We start from the raw sequence: 27,929 nt of genomic DNA on the forward strand, positions 1-27,929 counted from the left end.
GCCTATTGCTGTGCCAGTACCATGCTGTTTTAATTACTGTTGCTCTATAGTACAGCTTGAGATTGGGTATGGAGGATCTTTATTTTATAGGATTGTTTTTGCTATTCTGGGCTTTTGTTTCTCCATATGAAGTTGAGAATTGATCTTTCAATGTCTTTCAAAATATTTTGTAGGTATTTAGATAGGGATTGCATTGAATCTGTAAATTGCTCTTGGTAAGATGGCCATTTTTAATATGTTAATTCTCCTGATCCATGAACAAGGGAGATCCCTCCATCTTCTGATGTCATCTTCAATCAATTTCTTCAGAATTAAAGTTTTTTTCATACAAGCCTTTCACTGCTTGGTTAGAATTACTCCTAGATATTTTATATTGCTTGTAGCTATCATGAAGCGTGTAGTTTTCCTAATTTCTTCCTCTGAGTGTTTGTCATTTGTATATAGGCAAGCTACTGATTTTTTTTTTTTGAGTTAATTTTGTATCCAGCCAATTTGCTGAAGGTGTTTATCAGCTGTAGGAGTTCTCTGGTGGAATTTTGGGGGTCACTTATATACACTATCATATCATCTACAAACAGGGATGATTTGACTTCTTCCTTTTCCCATTTGGATCTCCTTGATCTTTTGATGTCTTACTGCTCTGGCTAGAACTTCAAGAACTATATTGAAGAGACATGGAGAAAATGGGCAGCCTTATCTGGTCCCTGATTTTAGAGGAATTTCCTTGAGTATCTCTCCAATTAAATTGAAGTTGGCTATTGGCTTGCTGTAAATAGCCTTTATTATGTTTAGATATGTGCCTTGTATTTCCGATCTCTCCAGAACTTTAACCATGAATGGGTGTTGGATTTTGCCAATGCTTTTTCTGCATCTAAGAAGATGATCATGTGGTTTTTCTCTTTCAGTTTGTTTATATGGTGGATTACATTGATGGATTTCCATATGTTAAACCATCCCTGCATGCCTGGAATGAAGCCTACCTGGTCATGGTGAATGTTGTCTTTGGGTATATTGTTCCTTCATTTTCATTGACTTTCAGGAAGTCCTTTATTTCTTCCCTGACCCAGGTGTCATTAAGTAGAGAGTTGTTTAGTTTCCATGTGTGTGTAGGGTTTTTGTTATTTCTGTTGTTGTTGAAGTCCAGCCTTAGACCATGGTGATCTGATAGGATACAAGGTATTATTTCAATGTTCTTGTATCTGTCGAGGCTTGCTTTGTGACCTACGATGTGATCGATTTTAGAGAAGGTTCCATGGGGTGCTGAGAAGAAGGTATACTCCTTTGTGTTTGGGTGAAAAGTTCTGTAGATATCTGTTAGATCCATTTGATTCATGACGTTGGTTAATGAAGTTATTTCCCAGCTTAGTATCTGTTTTAAAGACCTACTCTTCCGTAAAAGTGGGGTGTTGAAGTCTCCCATTATTAATGTGTGGGGATTGATGAGTGGTTTAAGCTTTGTTAATAGTTCTTTTACAAATGTGGGTGCCCATGTATTGGGAGCATAGATGTGCAAAATTGTGATGTCTTCTTGGTTAACTTTACCTTTGATGAGTATGAAGTGTCCTTCCTCGTCCCTTTTGATTAAATTTGGTTGAAAGTCTATTTTATTGGGTATTAGAATGGCTACACCAGCTTGCTTCTTGGGACCATTTGCTTAGAATATTTTTCCCCAACCTTTTACCCTGAGTAACGTCTGTCCTTGTGGGTGAGATGTGTTTCTTGAATGTAGAAGAATGTTGGGCCATGTTTATGCATCCACTCAGTTAGTCTGTGTCTTTTTATTGGAGAATTGAGACCATTGATGTTGAGAGATATTAATGACCAGTGACTGTTAAGTCCCTTCATTTTTGCTGTTTGTTTCAGTCAAGAGTTTGTGAGGTTGTGATTTTGCGATGGCATGAATTACCTTCTTATGCATACAAAACTTAGGATGAAACTGAAGTGCTTATACAAAGCCCTCCACAGTGAGCAAAATCCCTAACCCAGAACAAGATTACCTCAGAACTTCAGGGACATTTCTCAGACTATAAGGAATTTTTGGCATTTAGTGGCTTCTAGTAGAAGTTTATTTTTTGCATTACTGATGTATTACTTGTTTCAGCAATTCACTGATCCTTCAGGTTTCATTACTTAAAACTCAAATATACTTATTTATATCTTATACATAATGACTGCAAATCAACTGTATTAAAATGTATTTTTATTCCATTATAAGGGTGGGGAGGCTGGTCAGTGATAAAATCTATTTCATACAGGGTAACTGGGAGCAGTACATTTTTAGGAATTAAATTACTTCCTCCCAAAATATATCATATAAGGTGGACATCTGTCCTGATGCTTCACAATTAATATAAGTGTGGTTCAAAATTTAGATTTAAAATAATGAGTTCAAAATGTTTTCCTGATCAAGGTTATATAAGTATTTGATTTATCAGTTTAAACGGTTTTAGTATATAACGTCACCAACTTGAGTATGGTATAAATACGTGTATGGCATCTATCATTATATCCATAATTTATTTTTTTTTTTGTTCTCAGGGAATGAAAACTACAAACAAATAGCAATGTGTGTGCTTTACCATATAAGCATGGATGACCGCTTTAAGTCAATGTTTGCATACACTGACTGCATACCACAGGTAAGTGAGGAAACACTTAAGAAATAGGCTCATCCCTAAATTTGATACCTGTATTGCACCCTTCCTTCTCAAGGATCAGGGATCATGAGGGAGAAGACTAGTAGTCAGAAACAGGGGTCCAGTGTCCACCACATACAGCAGTGCAGCTGTACCTATGAATTCAGAGGAAAGGATACACAAGCCCTGTGTAGTGTCAAGCTGGACCTGACCTAACTATGGGGAGGAAGGTGGAGATGAAGTCCATCCCTGGCCAGATGCTCTTTGCAGTCGGTAACTGCTGGGAAAGAGTCAGGTTCTTTTAAATCACTGTAAGAATGTGTCCCCTGGTGGTTGACTATACCCTTCTGGAAAGTCACACGCTGAAGAATATATTCGCGCCACAAATGGATGTGATGGGTGAAAATAAAGGGGTCACAAAGTTGTATGGATGGGGAAGGGGGTGGGGCTCTAGGAGGAGTTTGGGGAAGCGGGTGAATATGATCAAAACATGTTCAGAATCCTCAGAGACCTAGTTTCAAAAATAAAATACTAAATCTTTTTCATAAAGAAAAATTAGTGTTTTCAGTTTTGTCTCTTAAATCTCTTATTCCTTAAAATATTTTCTAATAATAGTATAATTATTATGACAATTTTGGAACTACAGAACTAGGGCTGGACACAGTTTAGTGGGAGTCCCATTGCCTAGAGTGCTTGATGCCTGTCACAACAGCCAATACAGAGGGATTATCCATATTCTGGTGATATCTAATACCTTGGTAACTTTCTTCTGCATTTTTGAGATTTACCTATTTATTATGTGTATGAATTTTGTCTGCATGTTTGTGCACAGCATTTTTACATTACCCCACAGAGGCCAGAAGAGGGTGTTCAATCCCTTGGAACTGGAGTTACAGACAGCTGTGAGCCATCATGTAGGTGATGGGAATCAAACACAGGTCCTCTGGAAGAGCAGCCTGTGCTCTTAACTGCTAAGCTACCACTCCAGCCCCCTTTTACATTATTAAAGTAATAATATATTAGATTAATCACATATAACAAATCCATATTGGCTTTATTTACTGACCACATCATAAGTGTACTCATGTAGGTGAATACTCTTCAAAAACTGTCTTTAATAATTGTATAATATTATGTTTAATGACCACAATTAAATTTTGTTAAATTATATGCTTAGATTTTTCCAGGTTATCACATAAAAGCATCAACATATGTAAGCACATAACGGTAACATGATAAAATTAGTCATGAATGCTTGTCCATGTCTGTGCAGTCATGAGTGCTTATATACTTCTGTGAGTTTTCTTTAGCTTTAATCCATAACAGCAGGATACCTGGATCAATAAGAAAGAACTATTGACCCAGCTACCTTTTTAAAAGGATGTTTGTATGTCTAGCTACCATTTTACCACTAACTGTTGGCTCTGTTTCTTAACAATTAAACTTTATTATACAACCCAACTATCTTACACAAGAGGGAAAAAAGGTTTAAGGGAAATAAGAGTGAACCTTCCAGTATCCATTCCACGGAATGGGTCCCTAGGTGTCTCTGGCCTGTGCTCTGGTCCGGCCTGTTCGCTGATCCTTTTCCCGATCCATGTGCGCTTGAGCTCAGTCTGAAGCTGTTGTCTCCTCCTGTCCTTGTGGCCTTTGTCTCTCTCCTGCTAGGGCTGGTCTCCTCCTTCCATCAAGGGTCGATTAGAAACACAATAATCCAGGTGGAGTCCCCCAGTCCCCCTCCTGAATTCCAGGCCCAGAGCTGCTCCACCCAGTCTATCTCAAGGTTAATCTCAGGGAGTATCCATGGTGTCCAAGGGCAAAGCCCTCCAAGACTGCTTCCACCTGTGACAAAGCTTACAATCCTTCCCACAACTAATAATAACAGTTATCATTATTTTTCTAAAATATGGTGCTTCAAATTTTTGATATATTTGCATTTCCAGAATATTAGTGAAGGTGACCATTTTAACATCTATATTCTGTTATAAAATTTTCATTCAGTTTTTCTAGTGGCATATTAATATTATTGATAAATGATATTAATTTTGTAGTGTTTTAACAGTCATGTTACAAATATTTCCAGTGTTTATCCCATGCTTTTTGATTTTGTGTATAGTTGAAAGTTTTAAGTACTTTATAGTATCTGATGGCAAAATGCCTCATCCAAATTCTTTTATTTTTATAATGCTGTTCTCTATTTATGATTCAGCTATGTGGTATATTTCAGATGTTAGGTCTGTAGGTCTTAAAGAAGTATGCTGATTTTTAACCTGTTTTATAAGGCTAGAGACATAGTGATCATACTCTCAGGGCTGTTACAGTCATGGAATCACTCTTGTGTCCAAGAGTCACCAGTAAACGAAGCTCCAATAACATGAATCCTGGATGCTTGGAACACTGATTGGTATTTCATTATAATATTTTTGGGGGAGAGTTTCTAAAATAGCAAAAGAAAATTCAGAAGATTACACAGATGAAATAAAAATGAAGCTATGGAAACACTGAGAACAAGGCGGGTTCATACTCTCTAATTCTTTTGTTTTGTTTTGTTTTGTTTTGTTTTGTTTTGTTTCGAGACAGGGTTTCTCTGTGTAGGCTTGGCCATCCTGGACTCACTTTGTAGACCAGGCTGGCCTCGAACTCACAGCGATCCGCCTGCCTCTGCCTCCCGAGTGCTGGGATTAAAGGCGTGCGCCACCACGCCCGGCTCCATACTCTCTAATTCTTAACACTCCCGCTGTACCACTTCTTGTCACTATACTAAAAGTGGCTCAGGTTTCTCTTTCATTATATCCTATTGACATCCTTCTTAATTCTAAGTTAATGAGTCAGAATTAAGTTTGCTTTTCAGGAATTTTAACCTTTTCCTTACATGCATTTAAAAACGGATGCTATTTCAAAGGATTGTTCCTTAGCCTCTTGTGTCAGAGGGTGAACTCCTTGTGACTGTTAGTAGCAAATAGACATCCTTCGAAGAAGACATAAAGTGTCTTCACATAATCGGACATGTCTTCACAGTGGTGACCTGTGTCAGCTGATGGCCCATGCAGTGTAGACAAACTGTCCAGCATGTTCACAGTAACAGTAGTCACCTCCACGGGAGATGACAAGTGATTCACTGCAGCCTGGCTCCAAGAGCTCCAGAGGGTTCTGCTTTGCAGTGTCTGAGTGGCACTGACTACATATTAGTTGGAAGGCAGCCAAAAAATACATTCTCTCAAAGAATGAGTTGTTAATCCAGATTTCAATTTTTTAATGTTATAAAATTAAACGAAAGAAACACAAATCAAGATGAAGTAGGAAACTTACTACACTGAAGCTTGGATTTGGAGTTACCCTACTCTTATAGAATGGATGGTCTCAAATACAAAATGTAAAACTCTAAATGACTCAAAAAGAAGAACCATTTTAGATTAATTTTTGGACATGGTTGTAGATGCAGCTTAAAATGTGATGTATAGAAAGTCCCTATACTTTCAAAATAGTCTTCCTCCATGTGTACTTGACAGAGAGTGTCCTGATACCACACATGCCGATGATGGGACTTCTAAAACATTCATCATCAGTGTTTCATGAGCCAAAATTTTCAAGACCCATTCAAGCTTTGACAACTTTGATGGTTTTTATCTGTTCTCTTGTTTTTTTATCTTTCTGAAATTTTGATTCTTGAAAGAATAGTGAGATTATTGTAAGTATCCTGAAACTTTTTAGGAGGAGGTAATATTTTAATAAAACAAGTGATAGTCTAGAATATATTTATTCCTGAAGAACCATTTACTCTGTAACTTTTATTTCATAGTGTCCAATTTTGACATACTTAGAGAAAAGCTAACATGCTTTTATTGCCACCCACTGTTCATTGCAAAATAAAAGGATAATAAAAAGCAAATAAAAATGAAATGAAATTAGAATATTTCCTTCAGAATTAAAAATGTACTCCTGTTGGGGCAACATTTGTGGTTGCAGTGGGGCTTTAAACTTACAACAACATAAGAATTGACTTACGTCTTAAAGAAAGCCCTGTCATGGTGGCTGTGTCTGCAGGTCAGTGTGAGTTTTGTTCTTTGAAGTATTGCCGCTAATTTCTATTAAAGGTTAGGGAAAAAGGATCTTCAAGTAATACACCAGAAATTTTCAGAGAAAACAATAAATAACTTTGAAGGCAGAAGCACAGTGTTTAGCAGGGATTCTTACCCATCCCACTGATCAGGCAGAATGTTTAGTGCGATTATATCGTTAGCTTCATAAGATCACACACACACACACACACACACACACACACACATGCTGTCTAGACTGCAAGTAAAGTGTAACTTTTAATAAAATGTGATTCTTTCTCATTTCTGACAGTCATCCTGCAGGATCTTATAAGTGTTTCACAGGATACGCTTATAATTAGATTAAAGTTCACTTTTTAAAAATATTAAATGTCCAGAGTAGGTGCATGAGGAATCATGCACACACCATTCCTCATAATTTTACCCAGTACTGCATCACTTTGCTTTCTTTGTACTTTATTGCCTGTAATTATTCAATGGGTTCTCATTTTCTTCCCCTATTTGTCATTATTCCTCAAAATTTGAGTTCAGGTCATCTTTTTTTATGTATGATCTTAATGGGCTCAGTGGGTGGATTGTTTCAGGTAAGCATATTTGGATAACCAGGAGTTAATGGTTGTAGTCTAATAATAGTTAAAAGTACACATTAACAGTTCATTGTTATTTAGACCTTTGAGCTGCATGTTTTGTTTAAATAGGTGCAAATGCCATCCAGATGCTTATAAAAGTATTTATTGGTAATAGAATGGCCAATCAAAGTACATGGTTAGGTAGTGATGTCATGGTGTTATTTAATATTTTGCCCTAGAACAGCATGCAAGAGTCGTCAGAGTGAGCCACATGTTTTCCACCACAGTTGTCCTGTTTGGTCCTACTTTGATCTGCATGCTTCTTTTTAGCTGAATGCTGGTAAACGTCCTTCCTGACAGCCCTCTTTGCTCTTGCTGCCATTATCTGCTGAGTTCAGAAACCAGAGCATCACTTCAAACAGGAGAGCTAGGGAGTAGCCAGTCACAAGAGATTCCTGCGGCATGCACAGTCCTGCCATAATCATTCAAAGATGTTTGCGTAGGGGGTGGGGCGGTGGAGGTGTATGAGAGTACGGAGAGCTGTGGGGGTTGGCCTCTGGTCACTGGTAAATAAGTGAAGTCAGGTGCCAGAGAGTCTAGACACAGTGATTTCAGTCCTGGGTCTGTGGTATCTGATACTCAATATGGGACTTGTTTGATTGAACACTGTTGCTTCTTCATTGCTCCGGCTGAAGACCTTTTAGTGCTTTCCTGTTAAATTAGTAAGAGATGAAAATAGACAGTTAAAACAGAACAAATCTAGTTTTAATATTTCCTAGTTGTCAGTAATTACCCTGTGTTTGAAGTACCATGGGGTGGCAATCAAATTAAAGACAACTGCACCTTGGCTCTTGGAGTTTGAATTAGGCTTATTCTAAATCTGTGTGACTTAAAATGGGAGGGTTTTTTTGGGGGGCAGGGGTTTGAGACAGGGTTTCTCCGCTTAGCCTTGGCTGTCCTGTACTTGCTGTGTAGACCAAACTGGCCTCAAACTCACAGTGATCCACCTGCCTCTACCTCTCAAGTGCTGGGATTAAAGGTGTGTGTCACCACACCCAGGGGGAATGTTTTTATTATGATGAAACAATGATTTTCCATTAATATTCATTTCATTCATACTTAAATTTTCTCTCAGTTTTTTGAGGATGGGCTAATAAAGTTTTCAAACCATATAGTCTTTTAAAAACATATCTTATTGTTTCTACAAGAGGTTTAGGAATTTTTTTTTAATTCATAGCTTCTAAGCATGTTACCTGCAACCTCATTTTTTAAGGGTAAATTTTATACTTCAAAGGCTAATTTGAACTAAATATTTGTTACAATAAATAGCTTACCTTCTTAAAGCATTGCTTCAATGGTATAGATTTTTTATTATAAAAAGTTTCACATTAGTGAAAGTTCTAAACATAACAATAATGACTGTGAATTATAGTATGAAACATTGTAATATTAATCGGATAATCACCCACATTTTTCCAATGTGTTTATTTTTTTAATTGGCTGACATCAGATCTGTTAACTATGTATCCAGTAAATTAAGATTATTTTAGTTTTGGCTTAGAGTCTCTTTATAGTATAACATTACTAAAAGTTAATAATCTTTTGCTCAGAGATTCATGAGTGGCACATTCCTGGTTTGTAACTGGCCCTCTGGGGAGGACATAATACATGCCACTGGTTCAGCTGCCCACAGTGTAGTTCCTGCACATGAATTACTACCACACTTTTAGAATTGGGCATGACAGTTGGAATTGAATAGTGTTCTTAATTTTGTTTTCAAACTATCTGTTGCTAACAGCCAGAATTAATACTTTTGACTGTGTTGATTGTGTGTCCTTTTTGTAAGTATCTGGATCCAACACAGAAAGTAATTAAAACCATAGTTTGCAGAATGGATTCTAAAATAAAAACTTATTTGCTTTACTATATACAAAACAATAATTAACGAAAAAGAGGCTATGAATTTGGAAGTGTTTGTGGGGGGATATATGGAAGGAATTGGAGGGAGAAGTCAGGGTGAGAATAATATAATTATAATGGCAAAAACTAAAAAATGTAATAATAAACCTTATTAATGAAAGTATGGCTTTAAAAGGTTTTATCCTAAATTATAACATGGAAATGTTTGGGTTATATGTTTTTTTTTAACATTTATTTTTTAAATTTTATTAATTTATTCAGATTACAACTCAATTGTTATCCCATCACTTGTATCCTCCCATTCCTCCCTCCTTCCCGCTTTCACCCTATTCCCCTCCCCTAGGTCTATGACTGAGGGGGACCTCCTCTCCCACTATATGGTCATAGGCTATCAAGTCTCATCTTGGTAGCCTGCTTATTCTTTCTTTGAGTGCCACCAGGCCTCCCAACCAAAGGGAGGTGGTCAATTATGGAGCGGCAGAGTGCATGTCAAAGTCAGTCCCCACTCTCCACATAACTGTGGAGAATGTTCTGTCCATTGGGTAGATGAGAGTAGGAGTTCAATGTTTACTATTGTATTGTCCTTGGTTAGTGAAATAGTTTGAGCAGACCCCGCCTGGGCCCCGATCCACCCGTCATGATGTTCTTCTTCTAGGTTTCTAGGACCCTCTGGGTCCTTCTATTTCCCCATCTTCTATATTTCTCTTACCTAGAGTCCCAGTAGAATGTCCTCACATCTATCCCAATCTCCTGGTAAGTGAAGGCTTTTGGGGACATGCCTTGGAGTGTTTTATATGTTATATCTTTATTATATATAGCTTATATTTTTTTATCTTATCTTTATCTGTCATAAGCAACTTTGACTTACCAAAAAATGTCTTTACTTTTTTTTTTTTAATTTATTCTTGTTACATATCAATGTTTATCCCATCCCTTGTATCCTCCCATTCCTCCACCCCCCCCCCCCCATTTTCCTCTTATTCCCCTCCCCTATGACTGTTCCTGAGGGGGATTACCTCCCCCTGTATATTCTCATAGGGTATCAAGTCTCTTCTTGGCAACCTGCTGTCCTTCCTCTGAGTGCCACCAGGTCTCCCAAAATGTCTTTACTTAATAAACACTAATTTAACTTGTTGATTTCCCCATAATAGAAGAATGATTTCTGATTCATTCAAGCATTCTCACTTCCCCTTTTTATGGAAACTGCAACGCATGACAAATCTAAATTGTGGCTAGTAGCATAGAGCTGGGGAGATAGTTCAGTCAGTAAAATATCTTCTTCATAATCATAAAGTCTAGATTTTGATTTCTAGAACCCATATTTTAAAAAGAAAATGATGATGGTGATGGTACAAGCATTAGGGAGGCCTGTGGGGTGCTAGTCAGCCTCTTGGTGACTTCCAGATTCCAGTAAGAGACTATGTCCCAAAAAACAAGATGAACAGCACCTGAAGACGGAGCTTCAAGCTTGCCTCCACAAATGTGCACACATACCCATAGAAAGGCATGCGTGTGCACATCATAAATAAATAATGGCTATTGGCATACATAGCTTATCTTTTCTTTCTTGACTTCTCTGTTATTATTCAAAACCTTTATTTGAATTTCTTTTCTCATTTTATATCTGTGTATAAGCTTTACTCTAAAACTCTAGTCTGCTGTTTTAGAAATCATCTATACCTGATCATTTCTAACATTACTCTTCTAATAAAGACCAAAGCTTAGGACCCTAGTATAGCTTCCTCCTACTCAGTCTGTACTTACTGGACTATTGTTGGCATCTTAAACTCCAACAATAGCAAACCAAAAGTAAGCTGAGCACAGTGGCACATACCTGTACTCCTAGTGCTCAGGGAGGCAGAGGCAGGCAGATCTCTGAGTGTGAGACCAGCCTGGTCTACAAAGTGAGTCCAGGATAGCCAAGGCTATACAGAGAAACCCTGTCTCCAAACAAAACAAAAGTACTATTTTCCCTTTTTAGCTTCCAATCTTCTTACAGATGTTGGCAAAATCATCCTGTCATTCTCAGTGCAGGATCCCAGGAGCCATCTTTCCTTCCTTTTCCATTAACCTCAGTGTCTAGCCAGTTATTAAGTCCTACTTTGATTCTCTTCCATTACTATACCTACAACCATTTCTTTTTTTCTGTCCTAATTACACAATATAGGTAGCTCTCATTTAGTTGGACTTTACCTCTACATACATGGTTTTCTACTGATTTTTGTGTAATCCTAAATAAAGTGTGACTTTACTCTCTATACATGTTCTGATCCATACCTATTTCTTCTGACACCTTTCCTTGTCAGAGATGTTTAGTAACTTCTGTCTGTCCTGAGGATGAAGCCCAGCACCCTTAACACATGAACAGACCTACAGGGCTTGGCTTTGGCTTTCTCCTCCTTTCTTTGCATGCCTGGCCTCCTCTTCAGGACAGCTGTGTTCTTTGCTGCTTTGTCACTTTTGTATGAACTATTTTCTTTACTTGGACTTCTCAGCTTCCAGGCAGTTTTTTTTTTATTATTTTTAAAGTGCTGAGGTATTATTTTATATTTTCTAGCATTCTCCATGCCCTTTGGAAATTTGTATTCAATACTAGTCATTTAGCTATTTATTACCTATTTACTCGTTTCAGTTATTTAACTGCTGAAGCCTTCCAGTTTGTAATAAAATGTAGATTACCTTATTTCTAACATACAATTTAAGAGATTTGTTTGGGTATTTTGAATAAAATATGGCCTGTTTCTTTCTAGCTAATGAAGATGCTCTTTGAATGTTCAGATGAACGGATTGACTTGGAGCTGATTTCTTTCTGCATTAATCTTGCTGCTAACAAGAGAAATGTCCAGCTCATCTGTGAAGGTCAGTGCAGAGAGCTTCACGAAGAGCCACATTAGCATATGGTGATTGGCATGCAGTGAGGAATATAAAATAAAGGGAAGAAAGAATGCAAAATAAGCATAACTCCTCTTAGTTTCTCCAGTATGCTTAAAATTCTTATAAGTCTCATAGGATGTTCTTTTCTGGTGGATATACGCCTTGATAATACTTTATATACAAATCAGTTTTTATTTATTTCAAAGGTAATAAAGTGTAAGAATACCACTGGATAGTTTTTACTTATTTGAGGAGTACATGTTCATTATAAAACATACAGATGAGCAAATTTTAAAAAAAAAACATAACTCTTTATTCTGAGCAATCAGAAATAAATACAATAAATTTTGTGAAATGCATCTATAAATTTTGAGTAAAAATACAATTCTTTCTGTGCCTTATAAAGTGGTTATCAAAAACTAATATTTTGAGCATCATTCTCTATGATGGCCTTGGTGACTCACAAATGCATTCATTACTTTTATTAAAGTGCGTTAACGAGATGGCTTGGTGGATAAAGAAGCTTGCCACACAAGCCTTGTGACCTGAGTTCAGTCTCCAGAACCCATATAAAGGAAGAGATCTGACTACTCAGAATTGTTTTCTGACCTCTGCATGCTTGCCATGGCACAAACAGACAAACAGACATCATGTGCACACACACACACTAATAATAATAATAATAATAATGATAATAATAATAATAGCAAACATTTTAAAAATAGACTTATTTAAAAATAAGCATAGTTGAGCTTTGATTTGTCATGGCCTGCTTACTCCGTTGCATAGTTAGCTCGTTGCACTTCATTTCTTTTCTTTTCCAGCATAAACAGTGCTGTAGAAATTATTCTGTCTCTAGCTCCTTGTTTCGAGTTTTGTATTCTTAGAATAAAGTCCTAGAAATATATTTTTTCAAGAATTTTTCTTTAAACTTGTAGAGCCTAATCTGAACACAAGAAAGCATAGATTGTGTGAATCTGTAGATCATAAAGGTCATCAATGTTTGAAAAGATAATTGCACAGTTAGAAAAATAAAGGATGGTTCCATAATATAGGAAGCAGGGACTACTTCTGATATGGACTCTGGTGCCCACTCATTGCACACCTCCCCCTGGTGGGGCTGCCTGGCCAGGCCACAGAGGAAGAGGATACAGGCGGTCCTGATGAGATTCCATGGGCTGAGGCCAGGTGATAGGGAAGGAGGGCGCCCCTGTCCCAGGACTAGAGGGGGGTGAGGGAAAGATGGTGGAACCAGGAGGCGACTAGGGAGGGGGCTACAATCCAGATGTAAAGTGAGCAAATTAAAAATAAAAAAGAAAGAAGAAAAGGTGAAGGAAAAAGTTTGTGGTGGTGGGATAAGATTGTAGGACGCAACGGGAACTTCTGGAATGAATGGGAATATTCTGTGTGTAGTTTCTATGGTGTGTGGTTTGGATTACACAGCAATATGTTTGTCTAATTCAAATTGTACACTTAAAGATCCCACATTATACTAGATGCACCCCAAACAACAAGCTGTTTAAGCCTAGTGTAACCTCAGTGTTATCCGGAACTTTCCATTATTCTGTTTTAGGAAATGGGCTGAAGATGCTCATGAAAAGAGCTCTGAAGCTCAAGGACCCCCTGCTGATGAAGATGATCAGAAACATCTCCCAGCACGATGAGCCCACTAAGAATTTGTTCATTGTGAGTAGCTCCCAGCCTTCTGTCTGTGAGGATAGACCTGAGACTGTAGCTTTAAGTTGATGCATTTGGGAAACAACCTACTAGGTGCTCTCTTCGGAATATTTCCTTGAGACTCAAATGCCTCTTCTCTTGTGAGATGCTTCTTGAGCTTCGCTCCGCAGTACTGATGAGTGAAGTAAATCAAAGAGACGATTAGGAACTCAGATCCCCAAAGAGAACATCTGTGGGTCTCGCCTCACTCCACAGTATTTGCAAGAAGAGCCCTTGGAAAAGGCTGTTAGGAGGAGGAAGGGAACAAAGCGGCAAGGTCTGAGGGTTGTGAATATTACCAGAATTTTGTTTGTGTGCATGACAATGTTATAACAAAGTCTATTAGTTAATTAAACAGTGATTTGACATAATTAGATTACCTTCTAACAACTGGAGTTCAATTCCAAGACCCATACAATGGAAAGATCTGACTCCTTTAGTGGATCTCTGACCTCCATGCCTATGCAGGCATCTGCATGTGTGTGCATACACATGCATTTCCATATTAATATTTTGTTTTAGTTTGGTGCATTTCCTCCTGCAAGTTGTTCTCTAACTTCATACTGCTCCATAGAACACACATGAACACACGCCTGTGCGTGTGCACACACACATGCATAAATGCAAAAATAAACAAAATAAAAATATGGGACAAAACAAAATTCTTAAAAGTTTCGGGAAGTATTTAGAGTGCCTGGTTCACTGTCTTCTGCTTTTGATGGAAGTGCAGAGCTACAGCCCAGCACAGCAGGCACATTTGTATTGCCAAGAATGTGGGTCCTGTTACCTGTGTCAGTGTTTGTTCCCCAGAGTTCTGAAGGAGGAAGCCAAAGAGCAGAGTGGGAAAGAGTCCTAGCTCTGACACACATGCTTGGGCAAGTCATTGAACACCTTGAGTCTCACCATCTCACCTGTGAAATACAGAAAAGCGCTGTTCCCAAAGAGTCGTAATAATAATGAAGTGTTGAGAAACTCCTGATAGTACGTGAGTGCTGAGACAAATTAGCTGTCATGATTATTCTACTTAAAATCCATTCCAGAGTTAAAGATTATTCATGTGCCTGTTATAAAGTTCACATCATCAATTTGTAAATACTTCAAAAAGATGAAACAAACAAGAAAAAGAAGACAAAGGAGGTAACTGAGATAGCCCTAGTGCTTAAATTCTCTGATCATGAACTTGCCCAAAATAGGAAATTTGGATCATCATTTTTTTTTTTTTTAGAAAAATATAAACTACAGTAAGCAGCTACTATATACTTGGCATTCTGCTAAAAATACAAGGTTTCTGTTCATTTATCTTACTGTAATGTGAAATTATGAAGTTCAAGATTTCTGAGGTAATTCAAGGTCCAATAACCCAGATGTAGGAAAGCCAGAAAGACCCATGCCCAGCTGTGTTATACTTTACTCAAATAAAATAGTATTCTATTGGTCTATACCAGTGCGGCTTTTACTTATTCATGCCGGAGGGAGTCAACTGAGCATGCTGTTTTCAAAAGCCCCATGAGTGATTGTAACGTATAGCCTGGTGATGCACCACTGCTCTAAGTAAATGTGGGGCCCAGAAACAAGGGCAAAAGAGTTAGTCTTCCAGGGATAGTTTCTATCTATTCTGCTTTCTGGCTGCTCCAGCCAGTCCCCTGCCTTGAAATTGTCTTTTCTCTTAACTTGTAAAATGACCAAGCCATTTTCCTTTCCATTTTTGGACAGTTGCCCCAACTGTTGCTTAAGTGCTGCTTCCTGGAAAGGTCATTTTATGATCTGTTTGTTTCTCTGGCAAAGTGTTGAGTGTTCCTGAGCATCAGGGATTCCCCACTAACATGTATGAATTCCATATCTTCAACAGAGAGAACCTCAGCAACATGTTCACGTTCCCAGGTCCCAGGCAACGTGCCAGATAACATACCTGCTGCTCTGTTGTCGTAGGTTATAAAATCATAAAGATGTTGACTCAGATGGGTACATCCATTAGAAGCAAATTTATCTAAATGTTTATGCTTCTATCTTTTCAAAAGCTTCCGTAGTTAATCCAGTTGCAAAAGTTGAAAGCATGACCATCTTGACTTTTCTTTAGCTTCTTGCCACATAACCGTAAAAAGCCTCCAAATACTGTTAGCAACTAATTGAAAGCATAGAGCAGGTTTTATGTTTTCCCCAACATCTCTGCCCAGTGGCAGAATTATTCACATTTAGCAAGTACTTAATATGTGTTGACTATATTTGCCATAGACTTATTAGTAAATAAATTCTCTCTGACTTGAAATATAACTTACAGCCCTTTTAGTTCTAGAATTCAATGAAAATGAAAGCACCACAACCCAAACTTAGGGAATACAATAAAAAGCAGTGCTAAGAAGAAAGTTAATATCCCTAAGTGCTTTCATAAAGAAGTTGGAGAGATCTCATACTAGCAACTTGATAGCACACCTGAAAACTCCAGAACAAAAAGAAACAAACACACCCAACAGGAGTAGATGACTAAAATAATCAAACTTGGGGCTGAAATCAGTAAAATAGAAACAAAGGTAACAATACAAAGAGTCAGTGAAACAAAGAACTCTTTGGGAAAATCAACAAGATTGACAAACCCTATACTAACTTACTAAAAGACAGAGACAGAGAGAGAGAAAGAGAGAGAGAGAGAGAGAAAGAGAGAGAGAGAGAGAGAGAGAGAGAGGAAAGAGAATATCCAAATTAGTAAAATCACAAATGAAAAGGGGGATATAGCAACAGACACCGAGGAAATACAAAGAATTATTAGATTATTAGATTTCAAAAACATGAATTCCACAAAATTGGAAAATCTAAATTAATAGACAATTTTCTTGATAGATACCACTTACCAAAGTTAAATCAAGATAAGATAAACAATTTAAATACACCTATATAGCCTCTAAGGAAGTAGAAGTCATTAAAAGTCTCCCAACCACCCCCCAAAAAAGCTCAGAACCAGTTTTAGAGCAGACTTTCCCAAAAAGAGGTAATGCCAAATTATTCCATAAATAGAAACAGAAGGAACATTGCCAAATTTATTTTATGAGGCTACAGTCATTCTGATGCTGAAACCACACAAAGATTCAACAGAGAAAGAGAATTTCAGACCATGTTCCCTAATGCATATTTATGCAAAAATATTCAAGGAGTTACTCACAAACCAAATCTAAGGACACAGCAAAAAGATCATCCATCTTAAGAAAAAGAAAAAAGATTATCCCATGATCAAGTTGGCTTCATCCCAAGCATGCAGGTATTGTTCAACATACAAAAATCAGTCAATGTAATCCACCATATAAACAAACTGACAGAAAAATTATATAATCATCTCATTAGATACAGAAAAGGCCTTTGACAAAATCCAACACTCCTTCATGATAATAGTCTTGGAGAGATCTAAAATACAAGGGACATAACTACACCTAACAAAAATAATTTACAGCAAGCCGACAACCATCATCAAATTAAATGGAGAGAAACTCAAAGCAATTCCACTAAAATCAGGAACAAGACAAGACAAGACCATTCTCTCTCTCTCCATATCTATTCAGTATATGACTTGAAGTTCTAGCTAAAGCAATAAAACACAATAAAAGAGATAAAGGGAATACAAATTAGGAAGAAGTCAAAGTATTGTCATTTGCATATGATAATATAGTATACATAAGCAATCACAAAAATTTTATCAGGGAACTTCCACAGCTGATAAATGCCTTAAGCAAAGTGTCTGAATACAAGACTAACTTAAAAAAAAAAAAGTAGCCCCCATGAACAAATGACAAACAGATTAAGAAAGAAATCAGGGAAACAACACCCATCAGAGTAGCCACAAATAATATAAAATATCTTGGGTATCTCTAACCAAGCAAGTGAAAGACCTGTATGATTAAAAGAAATATTCAAGTCTTTGAAGAAGGAAATTAAGAAGACACTAGAAGATGGAAAGATCTCCCATGTTCACAGATTAACATAGTAGGATTAACATAGTAAAAATGGCCATCCTACCAAAAGCAAGCTACAGATTCAAGATAATCCCCATCAGAATTCCAACATAATATTTTAGAGGCCTTGAATGAACAATATCAAACTTCATATAGAAAAACAAAAACTCCACGACAGCTAAAACAATCCTGTACAATAAAGAGCTTCCGGGGTGTCACCATCTCTAATCACAAGCTCTACTACAGAGCTGTAGTAATAAAAGCCACATGATATTGGTGTAAATGGACCCAGTCATCAATGGAGTCACGTTGAAGACACATATGTAAACCCACACACACTGCTGTCACCTGATTTTTGATAAAGAAGCCAGAAGTATACAATGGAAAAAAAGAAAGCATCTTCAACAAATGGTGGTGGTCTAACTGGATGTCCGCATGTGGAAGAATGCAAATAGGTCCATATTTATCACCCTGCACAAAACTCAAGTCCAAGTGGATCAAGGACCTTAATGTAAAACCAGAAACACTAAATCTATTAGAAGAGAAAGTAGGAAATAGTCCTGAACTTATTGCTACAGGAGATAACTTCCTGAACAGAACTGCAGTAGCTCAGGCACTAAGATCAACAATTAATAAATAAGACCTCATGAAACTGAAAAGCTTCTGTAAGGCAAAGAACACTGTCAGGACAAAATGGGAAGAGATCTTCACCAACCCCACATCTGACAGAGACTAATGTAGTGAGAATTCTGGTTCCTTTAATTTTGGTTCCTTTAAAAACCACAAAAATATTATAAGGATGTGTTCTCATTTTAATCTCAGATGTGGGAATATGTGGCTGCTTCGTAGAGCAGCTGACCCTGATTTGCATCATGCTCTAGCAGAGGCATGGTTTTGCCAGCTTAGATATAAGTTCTGTGATTGTATGACATTTGAAATTTTGGGAACTTTTCAGAGGGTATATAAATGTGAGGGCCCCAAGAGCTAGGGTTATTGGTCTGTTATTGGTCATTTAGGGAGATTGGTTGCAGTTTGCTGGTAGCCATGGTCAAAGAAGAAACAAAAGGAAAGAATTTAGATTCAGGGATTTTCTGAATTTCTCTTCCCTTCCTTCTATACTTGTTTTTCTCCTACTGGTATTAGTGATGAAATGGCCGGGGGTCAGGGGAAAGGGTGGGAAAGAGAAGAACCCACAAAGTAGTAAAGACTAGCTACCGCTAATAGCAAAAATGTATAAAGAACTCAAGAAACTAGATGTCGGCAAACTAAATAATCCAATTAAAATATGGGGTACATCCCTAAACAGAGAATTCTCAATAGAGGAATTGCTAAAGGCCAAGAAGCACTTAAAGAAATACTCAATATCCTTCGCCTTCATGGAAATACAAATAAAAATTACTAAGATTCCATCTTCCACCTGTCAGAATGACTAAGATCAAAAACTCAAGCAACAACTCATGCTGCCAACGATGTGGAACAAGAGGAACACTCCTCCACTGCTGGTGAGAGTACAGACTTGTACACCAGCAAGTCAATGTGGGGGTTTCTCAGAAAATTGGAAATTGATCTACCTCAAGACAGAGCTATGGCCGGGCGTGGTGGCGCACGCCTTTAATCCCAGCACTCGGGAGGCAGAGGCAGGTGGATCATTGTGAGTTCAAGGCCAGTCTGGTCTACAAAGGGAGTCCAGGACAGCCAAGGCTACACAAAGAAACCCTGTCTCAAAAATGAAAAAGACAGAGCTATACTGCTCCCAGGAATATACCCAAAGGACACTTCATCTCATTACAAGGGCACTTGCTCAATTATTTTCCTAGCAGCTTTATTCATAAGAGCCAGAAATTGGAAACCACCTAGATATCCCTCAACTGAAAGATAGATTAAGAAAATGTGGTACATTTATAGATTGAAGTACTACTCTGCTGTTAAAGACACCATGAAATTTTCAGACAAATGGATGGAACTAGAAAAACCATGCTGAGTGAGCTAACCTAGACCCCAAAAGACAAGCATGGTATGTGCTCACTTATATTAGCTGTAAAGTAAAAGACAACCATGCTGCAATCCATACACCCAGAGAGGCTAAGTAACAAGGAGAGACTAAATGGGGGTACAAAGATTTCCCTAGGAAGGAGAAATAGAATAGATTTTACAGGTAGACTAGGGACCCATGGGGTTGGGAACAGAAGGTACCAGATTGGAGGGGGAGGGAGAAAATACTGGAAGAAGAGCCTGGAATTGGGTGGCTTTTCAGGGCTGAGGTAGAAACCTAGTGTAATGGAAACTCCATGGAATCTATAAGAGGAACCCCAGTAAAGACCCATAGTAGTGAGGGGCACAGAACTTGAACCAGCCATCTTCTTCAACTAAGCAAGGCTTCAAGTAGAGGGATTGAGACACCAACCCAGACCTACAGTTTATCCTGCCTGTAGAGTGTGCTGGGACCAGAGCGTAGCAGAATCATCATCAAAGAGACCAGAAAGACTTCATCCCGCAACTGAGGGGAGCAGATGCGGAGTACCACAGCCAAGCCTTAGGCAGAGCTCAGGGAGTCCTTCCGAGGAGGAGGGGAGGAAGGTTTGGAGGAGCCACAAGGGTCAGGGACACATTGGAGAACAAGACCCACAAAATGAGCTGACTTCAACTCTGGAGGCTCGCACAGATCAGGAAGCCTGTTAGGGTCTTTGCATATGTTATGCTTGACTAGCTTGGTGTTCTTGTGGGAATCCTGGCATAGGAGTGGAGACTGTCCCTGACTCTCCTGCCTACTTATAGGACCCTTTTTCTTCCTGCTGAGCTGCCTTGTCCAGTTGATGAATAGCATGTGACTGGTCTTACTGTAGCTTGTTATGTTGTATTTGGTTGATGTCCCTGTGAGGCCTGCTCTTTTCTGAGGGGAGGCAGATCTGGGGAACAAAGGAGGTGTGGGACAGAAGATGGAAGGTGGGAAGGGAGGGAGGAGAAACTGTAGTCAGGATGTAAAATATCAGAGACAAATATAAATAAATACATAAAAATGATTTATTTTGAAGTAATGGCAGTAATAGCTTTAATATGTATAAAGTCGTTACTGTATAGATGATAGCTCCATTATGTTTCCTTTCAAGCTGTATTTTTAAAAGGCAGCAGCCTGCTTTCAGAAATTGAAATATCCTTAAGCTTCACAGACAGTAAACTGTTGAGCTATGACTTCCTGATTTCAGGATCTGCAGCCTTTGACCAGAGTAGAAAACAGCCTTCTTTCTTTACCTATGCTCCTTTGTACCAGTTACCACAACCACTTATTTTAACATGCTAAAAAAAGACAGAAAACAAATCCCATTCTGTGTCATCATGTTGTGACTGTCCAGTTGAATCCCCCTCGCTGGAGCTTATCATCGGACCCTTAGCCAGTTAACTCAGTTAAATTGAGAATCATCATGTTTTTGTTTTGCTTTCTTTCTTTCTTTCTCTCTTTCTTTTTATTTTATTTTTTTATGTCTACCAGTGGTTTGAATGATTAGATTGGATCCTATCTTGGAGTTTAACTCCATTGCAATTCTTCTGTCCTCAGGATTATGTTGGGGACCTCGCAGCCCAGATCTCCAGTGATGAAGAGGAGGAGTTTGTAATCGAGTGTTTGGGAACTCTGGCAAATCTGACAATCCCAGATCTAGACTGGGAGCTGGTTCTGAAGGAGTACAAGCTGGTTCCATTCCTCAAAGATAAGCTGAAACCAGGTCTGGGTTCACCGGATAACTTTGCATAAGCTCCAGGTTTTGGACAGGGCTGCTGGCTCAGCGTCCTGGGAGTCTGTGGTTCTAGGCAGCACTCTCTTCTGACACCTCTGCTTTCTCTAAGTTCTTATTGTCCTAACAGGGATTTCTTAGCATAAGGTTCCCTTCCCTACTTATTTTTCTATTTTTTAGATTTTTACTGCCATTTATTAACAAGTGCCCCACCTCATGTATGCATATAGATGTGGAAGCACACACCATTGAATTGAAGAGATTCTTTAATTGTCTGCTTACATTATCTTTCAGTTATATTTTCAAATATACATTTACAGTTTTCAGTTGTCTCACCAGTTCCACTGGTTGTCATGGATAAACATGAAGAATTTGGAATAATAAAAATAGAGAAGTTTACAAGTCATAGAATTGTCAAGATGGATTTAACATCTTTCAGTATCTTTTCTGTGCACTCATGTTTGACAGAACAAGTGGGTTTACTCAGGACACTTCAGTAAAAGCCTTCCATGGCTTGCTCTTGCCAGGTGCCTCAGAGGACGACCTTGTGTTAGAAGTGGTTATAATGATTGGAACCGTATCTATGGATGACTCCTGCGCCGCGCTGCTCGCCAAGTCTGGGATAATTCCAGCACTCATTGAACTGCTCAATGGTAATTCTCATTTTCATGCCAATGCATAAAGGATATTATTTTAAAACTTAAAATATAAAATACAGTCTGTGATGTTATTTGTTTTCTTTTACTATTTATAGAATTAACTAAATTATGTACTTATGAAAATGAACTAAATAAGCCTCTAACTGGGATTAGATAGAATAATATGGAAAGGACTTCAGTTGCTATTAATGTTACTATGGGAGCTGGAAAGACGGCTCAGTAGCTAAGAGCACTGATTGCTCTTGTAAAGTATCCAGGTTTAATTCCCAGCATCCATGTGACAGGTCACAATTGTCTGTAACTCCAAGATCTGATATCCTCATACAGACAAACATGCAGACAAGACATGAATGCACATAAAATAAAAATAAAATTTTAAAAAAGAATGATGCTATGAAGTAATTCTGCACTAATTCTATGTGTACTTCCTTCCTTTAACCAGCTTTTTAATAAATTTTACTGAATCACTTTTTTCTGTCTGATTTTATCTTAATTTGAATTAGGTCTTCACTACGGTACAACCCTTGCTTTTTATATCTTTACTTCTAGGTAAGAATGTTAGCTTGGAAGCAGATTCTAAACATCATGTTTTCTTCTAGATGCACAGAATATTGTCCTCTGAGGTTGCCAGGAAAATAAATATTCTGTATCTGCCCTGCCCAACACATGTGACCATTGAACACTTGAAATGTGCTTGTCAGGACTGAGGACCTGAATTTTCAATTTAATTTAAACTGAATCAGCTACAGCAGTATGTGGATACAACATTAATGAGTATCTAGGCTCTTTCCCTTACTTTGGTATTGCTTAAGGAGCCGGGGCTCATTATTCTTCCTATTACAGATAAAATTTATCTAAAATTAACATGGCTTCATTGAGGTAATTTTCTATTCCATTTTATAGATTAAAAGTAGCTAAATACATAAACATTAAACTTTCTAGTATGAGACATCTAAAGAAAACACAGTTCTTAGTCCTTCCAATGCTATTTTTAATTGTGTGTGTGTGTGTGTAATTTTAGTAGACATTTTTGAAGTATACTATTCATAAAGAAAAATCTGTGAATTATAGGTATATATTCAATGAGCTGTGAAAGTAAGCTTAGCCATATTGATTACCCATGCAGGTAAATAAGTATTCCTGGCACCCAGAAGTAAATCTGCCATTTTTTCAATATTAATACTTCCCATTAAGTGATTTCTATCTTTTAAACATTCATTCTTTTTGAGAATTTCATACATGTATATGAGAAAATATGATTATATCTACCCCAATTTTTCCCATCTAGCTTTTCCTATGCCCCTCTCAAGACACTCTCTTCCCAACATCATTTTTTTTTATAACCCTCTAAATTCAGTTAGTGCTGTCCATATGTGCACAGGTGTGAGCCACTCACTGGAGCGTGGGAAACCTGGCAGTAGCTACTTCCTCAAAAAGATTGCTGCTTCCTCCCCAGCAGCTCTCTTTTGCCAGGAGCTACTCAGTAAGAGATGGGCCTGGAGACCCTCTCCCACTATGCTGGAGTTTGTGCTGGCTAGATCTGTGTAGGTCCCATGCAGGCACCCATAGCTGCAGTGTGTGTGTTACTGCAAGAGGCACGTGATAGCCAGAAGACAGCATTGCACATCACTACTCCACATCATTTGCCTTTTAACATTCTTTCCACCTCCTCTTCCGCAATGTTACCTGAGCTGTATTAATAGTCCAGTTACTAAAGATGTCCCAATTAGGGCTAAGCACTTAGTCTTTTTCTCAGACTTTGACCAGCTCCGCTGCTCTTCACTGTAAGAGTAAACTTCTCTGACCCAGGCCAAGAACCAGCCAGGTCTTTCGGCATAAGCATAAATATTTCACAGCATGACTGGTTGGCAGAATAGCAATAGCAGGTTCTACCCTAGGGCCTATGACCTCGCTAACTGATTTTAACCAGAATCATAGTTCCAGGCATGAAATTCCTTCTTGTGGAACAGTCTTCCGAATCAACAAGCAAGTGGTTAGTTACCCCACACAGTTAGCACTGTGCGCCAGCAGCCGCATCTCTGGCAGGTTGGTGGCGTGCTGTGCAGGGTCTGTGCTAAGTCAGAGCATTGATGTCTTTTCTCTCCCAGTAGCCTTCATGGGCACTTTTTGGCACTGTGAAAGCTAGTCAGCAGAACAGAACTTTCCCAGTCCGTTTGAGATTAATTCTCAGTGTCCTGAAGTCAAAATGAATACTGTCTTTAGCAATTGAGTCTCTCCATGCAATTATGGCAGGTAACAAAAGGCAGTGAAATGGCCTGTGTTATTTAGAGACTGCTGGGGCTTCTCAGACCAATAACTCATAGGGAGGTGTCCCAGGCCTTCTTGGCCTGCAGTTTGTATTTACTAATCTGACTTCTGGGAACATGACTGTCACCCATGTATGGTAATTTTATTCTCTTTTTTCTTTCTAAGTAGTATTTTCAAGTGAGTTTCAGTAAAGCTCTTTGATGCATCCTTAGTTTTGATTAACCTCATTACTGCTTCTCTCTCCTATGCCCCGGCCCTCTTCCCCGCTGCTCCTTTAACCCTGAGTATTCAGCCCTCCTCCATTGCACATGTGTTCTCCCATTCTTCTACTCACCTCTCGTTGTTCTGTGAGATAGTAGTTTGTGTGTAGCTCTTCATATCCTTTTCCTGTGGGTTACCCTCCCCTCTCCCCCTGAACTCATACCCCATAGCCCCACCCCTCCCTACTTAAGCCTTTCCACTCCAGTAGTCACCGCACTACTTTGATTTTACCCGTAATCTACTGCTTCCTCTCCCTACATGCCCCACAGCTTCCACTTGTGCTACATGTTGAAACAGAGTTGAAGCTAGGATCCATATCAGAGGAAACATACTTACTTACCTTTCTATATTGGAGTTATATCAAAGAAAGGTTGGCTTTGCTCGGGTTTTTACTGTGTAAGTAAAACCTGGATGGTTTTATCCTATTTTATATTTATATGATCCATCTATGTTACATGTAGACAGCTTTTACACCACTGTGTATAGAATTGTATTACAAATATACACCTATCTTTTGTAGCGTTAACGAGCTTTGTGGTGTGGAGCATTGGGAATGGTAACTATCATAAATAATGTTTCTAAAGCCTTTCCTTTGGCAGTTAGCATATGTGCACATTTCTATTAGATGTATGCAGAAGAGCAGAATTGCTGAGTTGGAGAGTTAGCATCATGTTTGGCTTTGAGTAAATGGTGTCAATCTGCTTCCCAGTGTCATGCCAGTTTTTAGTCCAGTGACAGTGCAAGGCAGTTAGTGCTGCTGTTTGTCACCTCCACTCTGGGCATTGTCATTCCATTAATTGCAGTCTTCCTACTAGTATCTCCTTGTGTTCATTTAAGTTTTCCCGATACTTAATGAAATTGAATTCTAGTGTGTGTTTATTGGTCATTTAAGTCAGACATAGCCAATAAAATGATTTATCTACGTAAGTCTTTTACATATTTTCTTTTTTTGAGTTTTTAAAAAATTGCTTTGTAATTTAATATATTAAAAGACCATCTAATAATATAGTCATATTTTAAAATATTCCATTACAAAGGTGTAGTAGGTATGCATTTACTTTCATGTACTATTCTCACAGCCAGAAGTTTTTGGGTTAGAATTAATTAAAAGAGTCTGGGCAGTTGGGGTTGAAAATAAAGGCAGTGTAGTGGACTGAAGATGATGATCTGGTGAGGCTGAAGGAAGTTAGAAAATGATCCATGTCCTAGATGTTCTTCTGCAACTTAACTGAGAGAGCTGAGATGTTTAAGGGGAGTTAGCAGCCAGCTCAGAGTTTTCCTGTGTTTACATAGTTTCTAATGTGAGCTTACCACAGGAAGAGACATGAATAATAGGTTTAGGAACTATATAGGCAAGAAAAAGAATTATGTGCATTTTCAATGCTTAGAGCCTCCTAAAGCAAACCCTGCATGGAAAAAAATGATTGATAGCCTAAGAAATTTAAGAAATTAGTGATAGAAATCACTTGAGACAGACGAGACTTTAAGAGGCCCACAGTGTAGTTCGCATGGCTAGTTAGACACTGTTACCCAGGAAACATGTTTCTAACATGTCATTGAACTGTTACCAAGAGTTGGTAGCAAAATTACTATATCAATAATTATATTTCAATTTGATTTCTATAAGTAATTATGCTAAATTAAAATTTATAACATTAAACATTTATTAGTCACAATTATTAGAATAAAACATATTTATAATTAGCTTTTATAATAGCATTGTATTATAATAATTGAGTTGAAACTAAATTGCTTCTTTTATGCCAATATATGTAAAGTTTAACTTTGTGAATATTATTCAACAAAATATCTTTTTATAATAGTCCACTTCCTTTTCCTGTGCTTTTGGGAGTCAAACCCAGGCTGTCATGCATACTAGGCCAGGGCTTTGCCACTGAGGCACATTCCACCCCAATAGTCCAGTTTCTAATAAAGAATTAGGCTTCAGAAGGTGTCACTTTTAAGAATGTTTTTTCCATGTGAAATCAACCTGGGAGGATTTAAATCAAGTACTGTTATTTGACTGCTTGTCACCGTCACTCTATTGTTTCCCAAATGTTTTCGGTTCAGTGTGTAAATAGAGAATTCTGTCATGTAAGCTTCTTTTTCCTTTCAGCTCAGCAAGAAGATGATGAATTCGTGTGTCAGATAATTTATGTCTTCTACCAGATGGTTTTCCATCAGGCCACAAGAGATGTCATAATCAAGGAAACACGTATCCTTTCCATGTTTAAGATACATAATGATAATTTACAATATAAAAACATTCATTTTTGGTGTTTTCATTCAAATGTTGAAGTACTGTAGGAAACAGCAGAGAATGAAATGAAAGTAGATGCCAAGCTCTTTTCTATGATGGTTACCTGAAATTATATAGGATTAGAGGAAATCTGAGACTTGCAGCGTTCCAGAATCAGAACATTTATGGATGCCATCATGCCACCAGTGTAAAACTCTACTTCAGCTAACAGGCCATAGGCAAAACTGACGTACACTAAGAATAACCTAGAAAATGGCGGTTAGATTGTGTGTATGTATATGTGAGGCGTGTAGTGCCTGCAGCACTCCGCCATCTCAACACCATAGGGCTCTCCATTTCACCTTCACACCCTCAGCTTCATGCATTGGCTTCGCAGGAGCTTCCTATAGGAAGTCCAGTACATCTGCATGGGGCCGGTCCCACTTTCTCTGGAACCCTGGTGCATTCTCCACAAGCTCCTTTCCTAGTGTTTGTTGTCTGGCTAAAAACTACTTCACTTTCTTTAATGGTATTAATCTCGTTAACACCTACAGCCTATATACCTTAAGCTTTCACTGCACTCCTGTCTGGTCAAACACATGTTTCTCACATCTTTTCTTTTTGTTAAAAAAAAACTAAAAAGAAGCAAGCAGAAAGAATTTTCTCAGCCTGAATATTATGCTGTCTTGAAATCTCCTCCACCAAATTAACTAGTGCATTAATTTTGAAGTCAACCTCACTCAAATTTTCAGGACACAGACAGCATTTAAAAAAAAAAAAATCTTGAGGTTTTGGTAATGAGCCTTAGCCTTTAAAGACTGAGGTGTCTCTCTAGCCCATATGAAATCTTCTTGATGAAAAGTCATTACATAAACAGAATGACAGTGTTGTGTTACTAGGGGACTTGTTTGAAAGGCAGCCCATTTCACTTTAAGGATTTTTTTATGAGTACTAAAGAAGTGCGTCACGAATAGGAACTGAGAATAGCATTTCTCTATGTGTATGACACAGATATTTAGAAGGCAGTCTGATGCTAGAGAAACTTAGCTAAACAACAGTAGTT

At 38.1% G+C, this 27,929-nt stretch overlaps 1 protein-coding gene across 4 annotated transcripts in view; it reads left to right on the top strand.

The window, feature by feature from the left end:
• Kifap3 (kinesin associated protein 3) overlaps window positions 1-27,929 on the top strand; it is a 134,466-nt gene that overhangs the window by 59,275 nt on the left and 47,262 nt on the right. For all 4 annotated transcript variants that reach the window (XM_051147727.1, XM_051147729.1, XM_051147730.1 and 1 more), the window contains exons 11-16: window positions 2,539-2,639; window positions 11,934-12,042; window positions 13,631-13,743; window positions 21,265-21,430; window positions 21,967-22,092; window positions 26,744-26,842. In XM_051147727.1, coding sequence (XP_051003684.1) covers window positions 2,539-2,639; window positions 11,934-12,042; window positions 13,631-13,743; window positions 21,265-21,430; window positions 21,967-22,092; window positions 26,744-26,842 — 714 coding nt within the window. The remainder of the gene's footprint in view (window positions 1-2,538; window positions 2,640-11,933; window positions 12,043-13,630; window positions 13,744-21,264; window positions 21,431-21,966; window positions 22,093-26,743; window positions 26,843-27,929) is intronic.

The sequence above is a fragment of the Acomys russatus genome, chromosome 6, assembly GCF_903995435.1.
Source record: "Acomys russatus chromosome 6, mAcoRus1.1, whole genome shotgun sequence".
Lineage (NCBI taxonomy): Eukaryota > Metazoa > Chordata > Mammalia > Rodentia > Muridae > Acomys > Acomys russatus.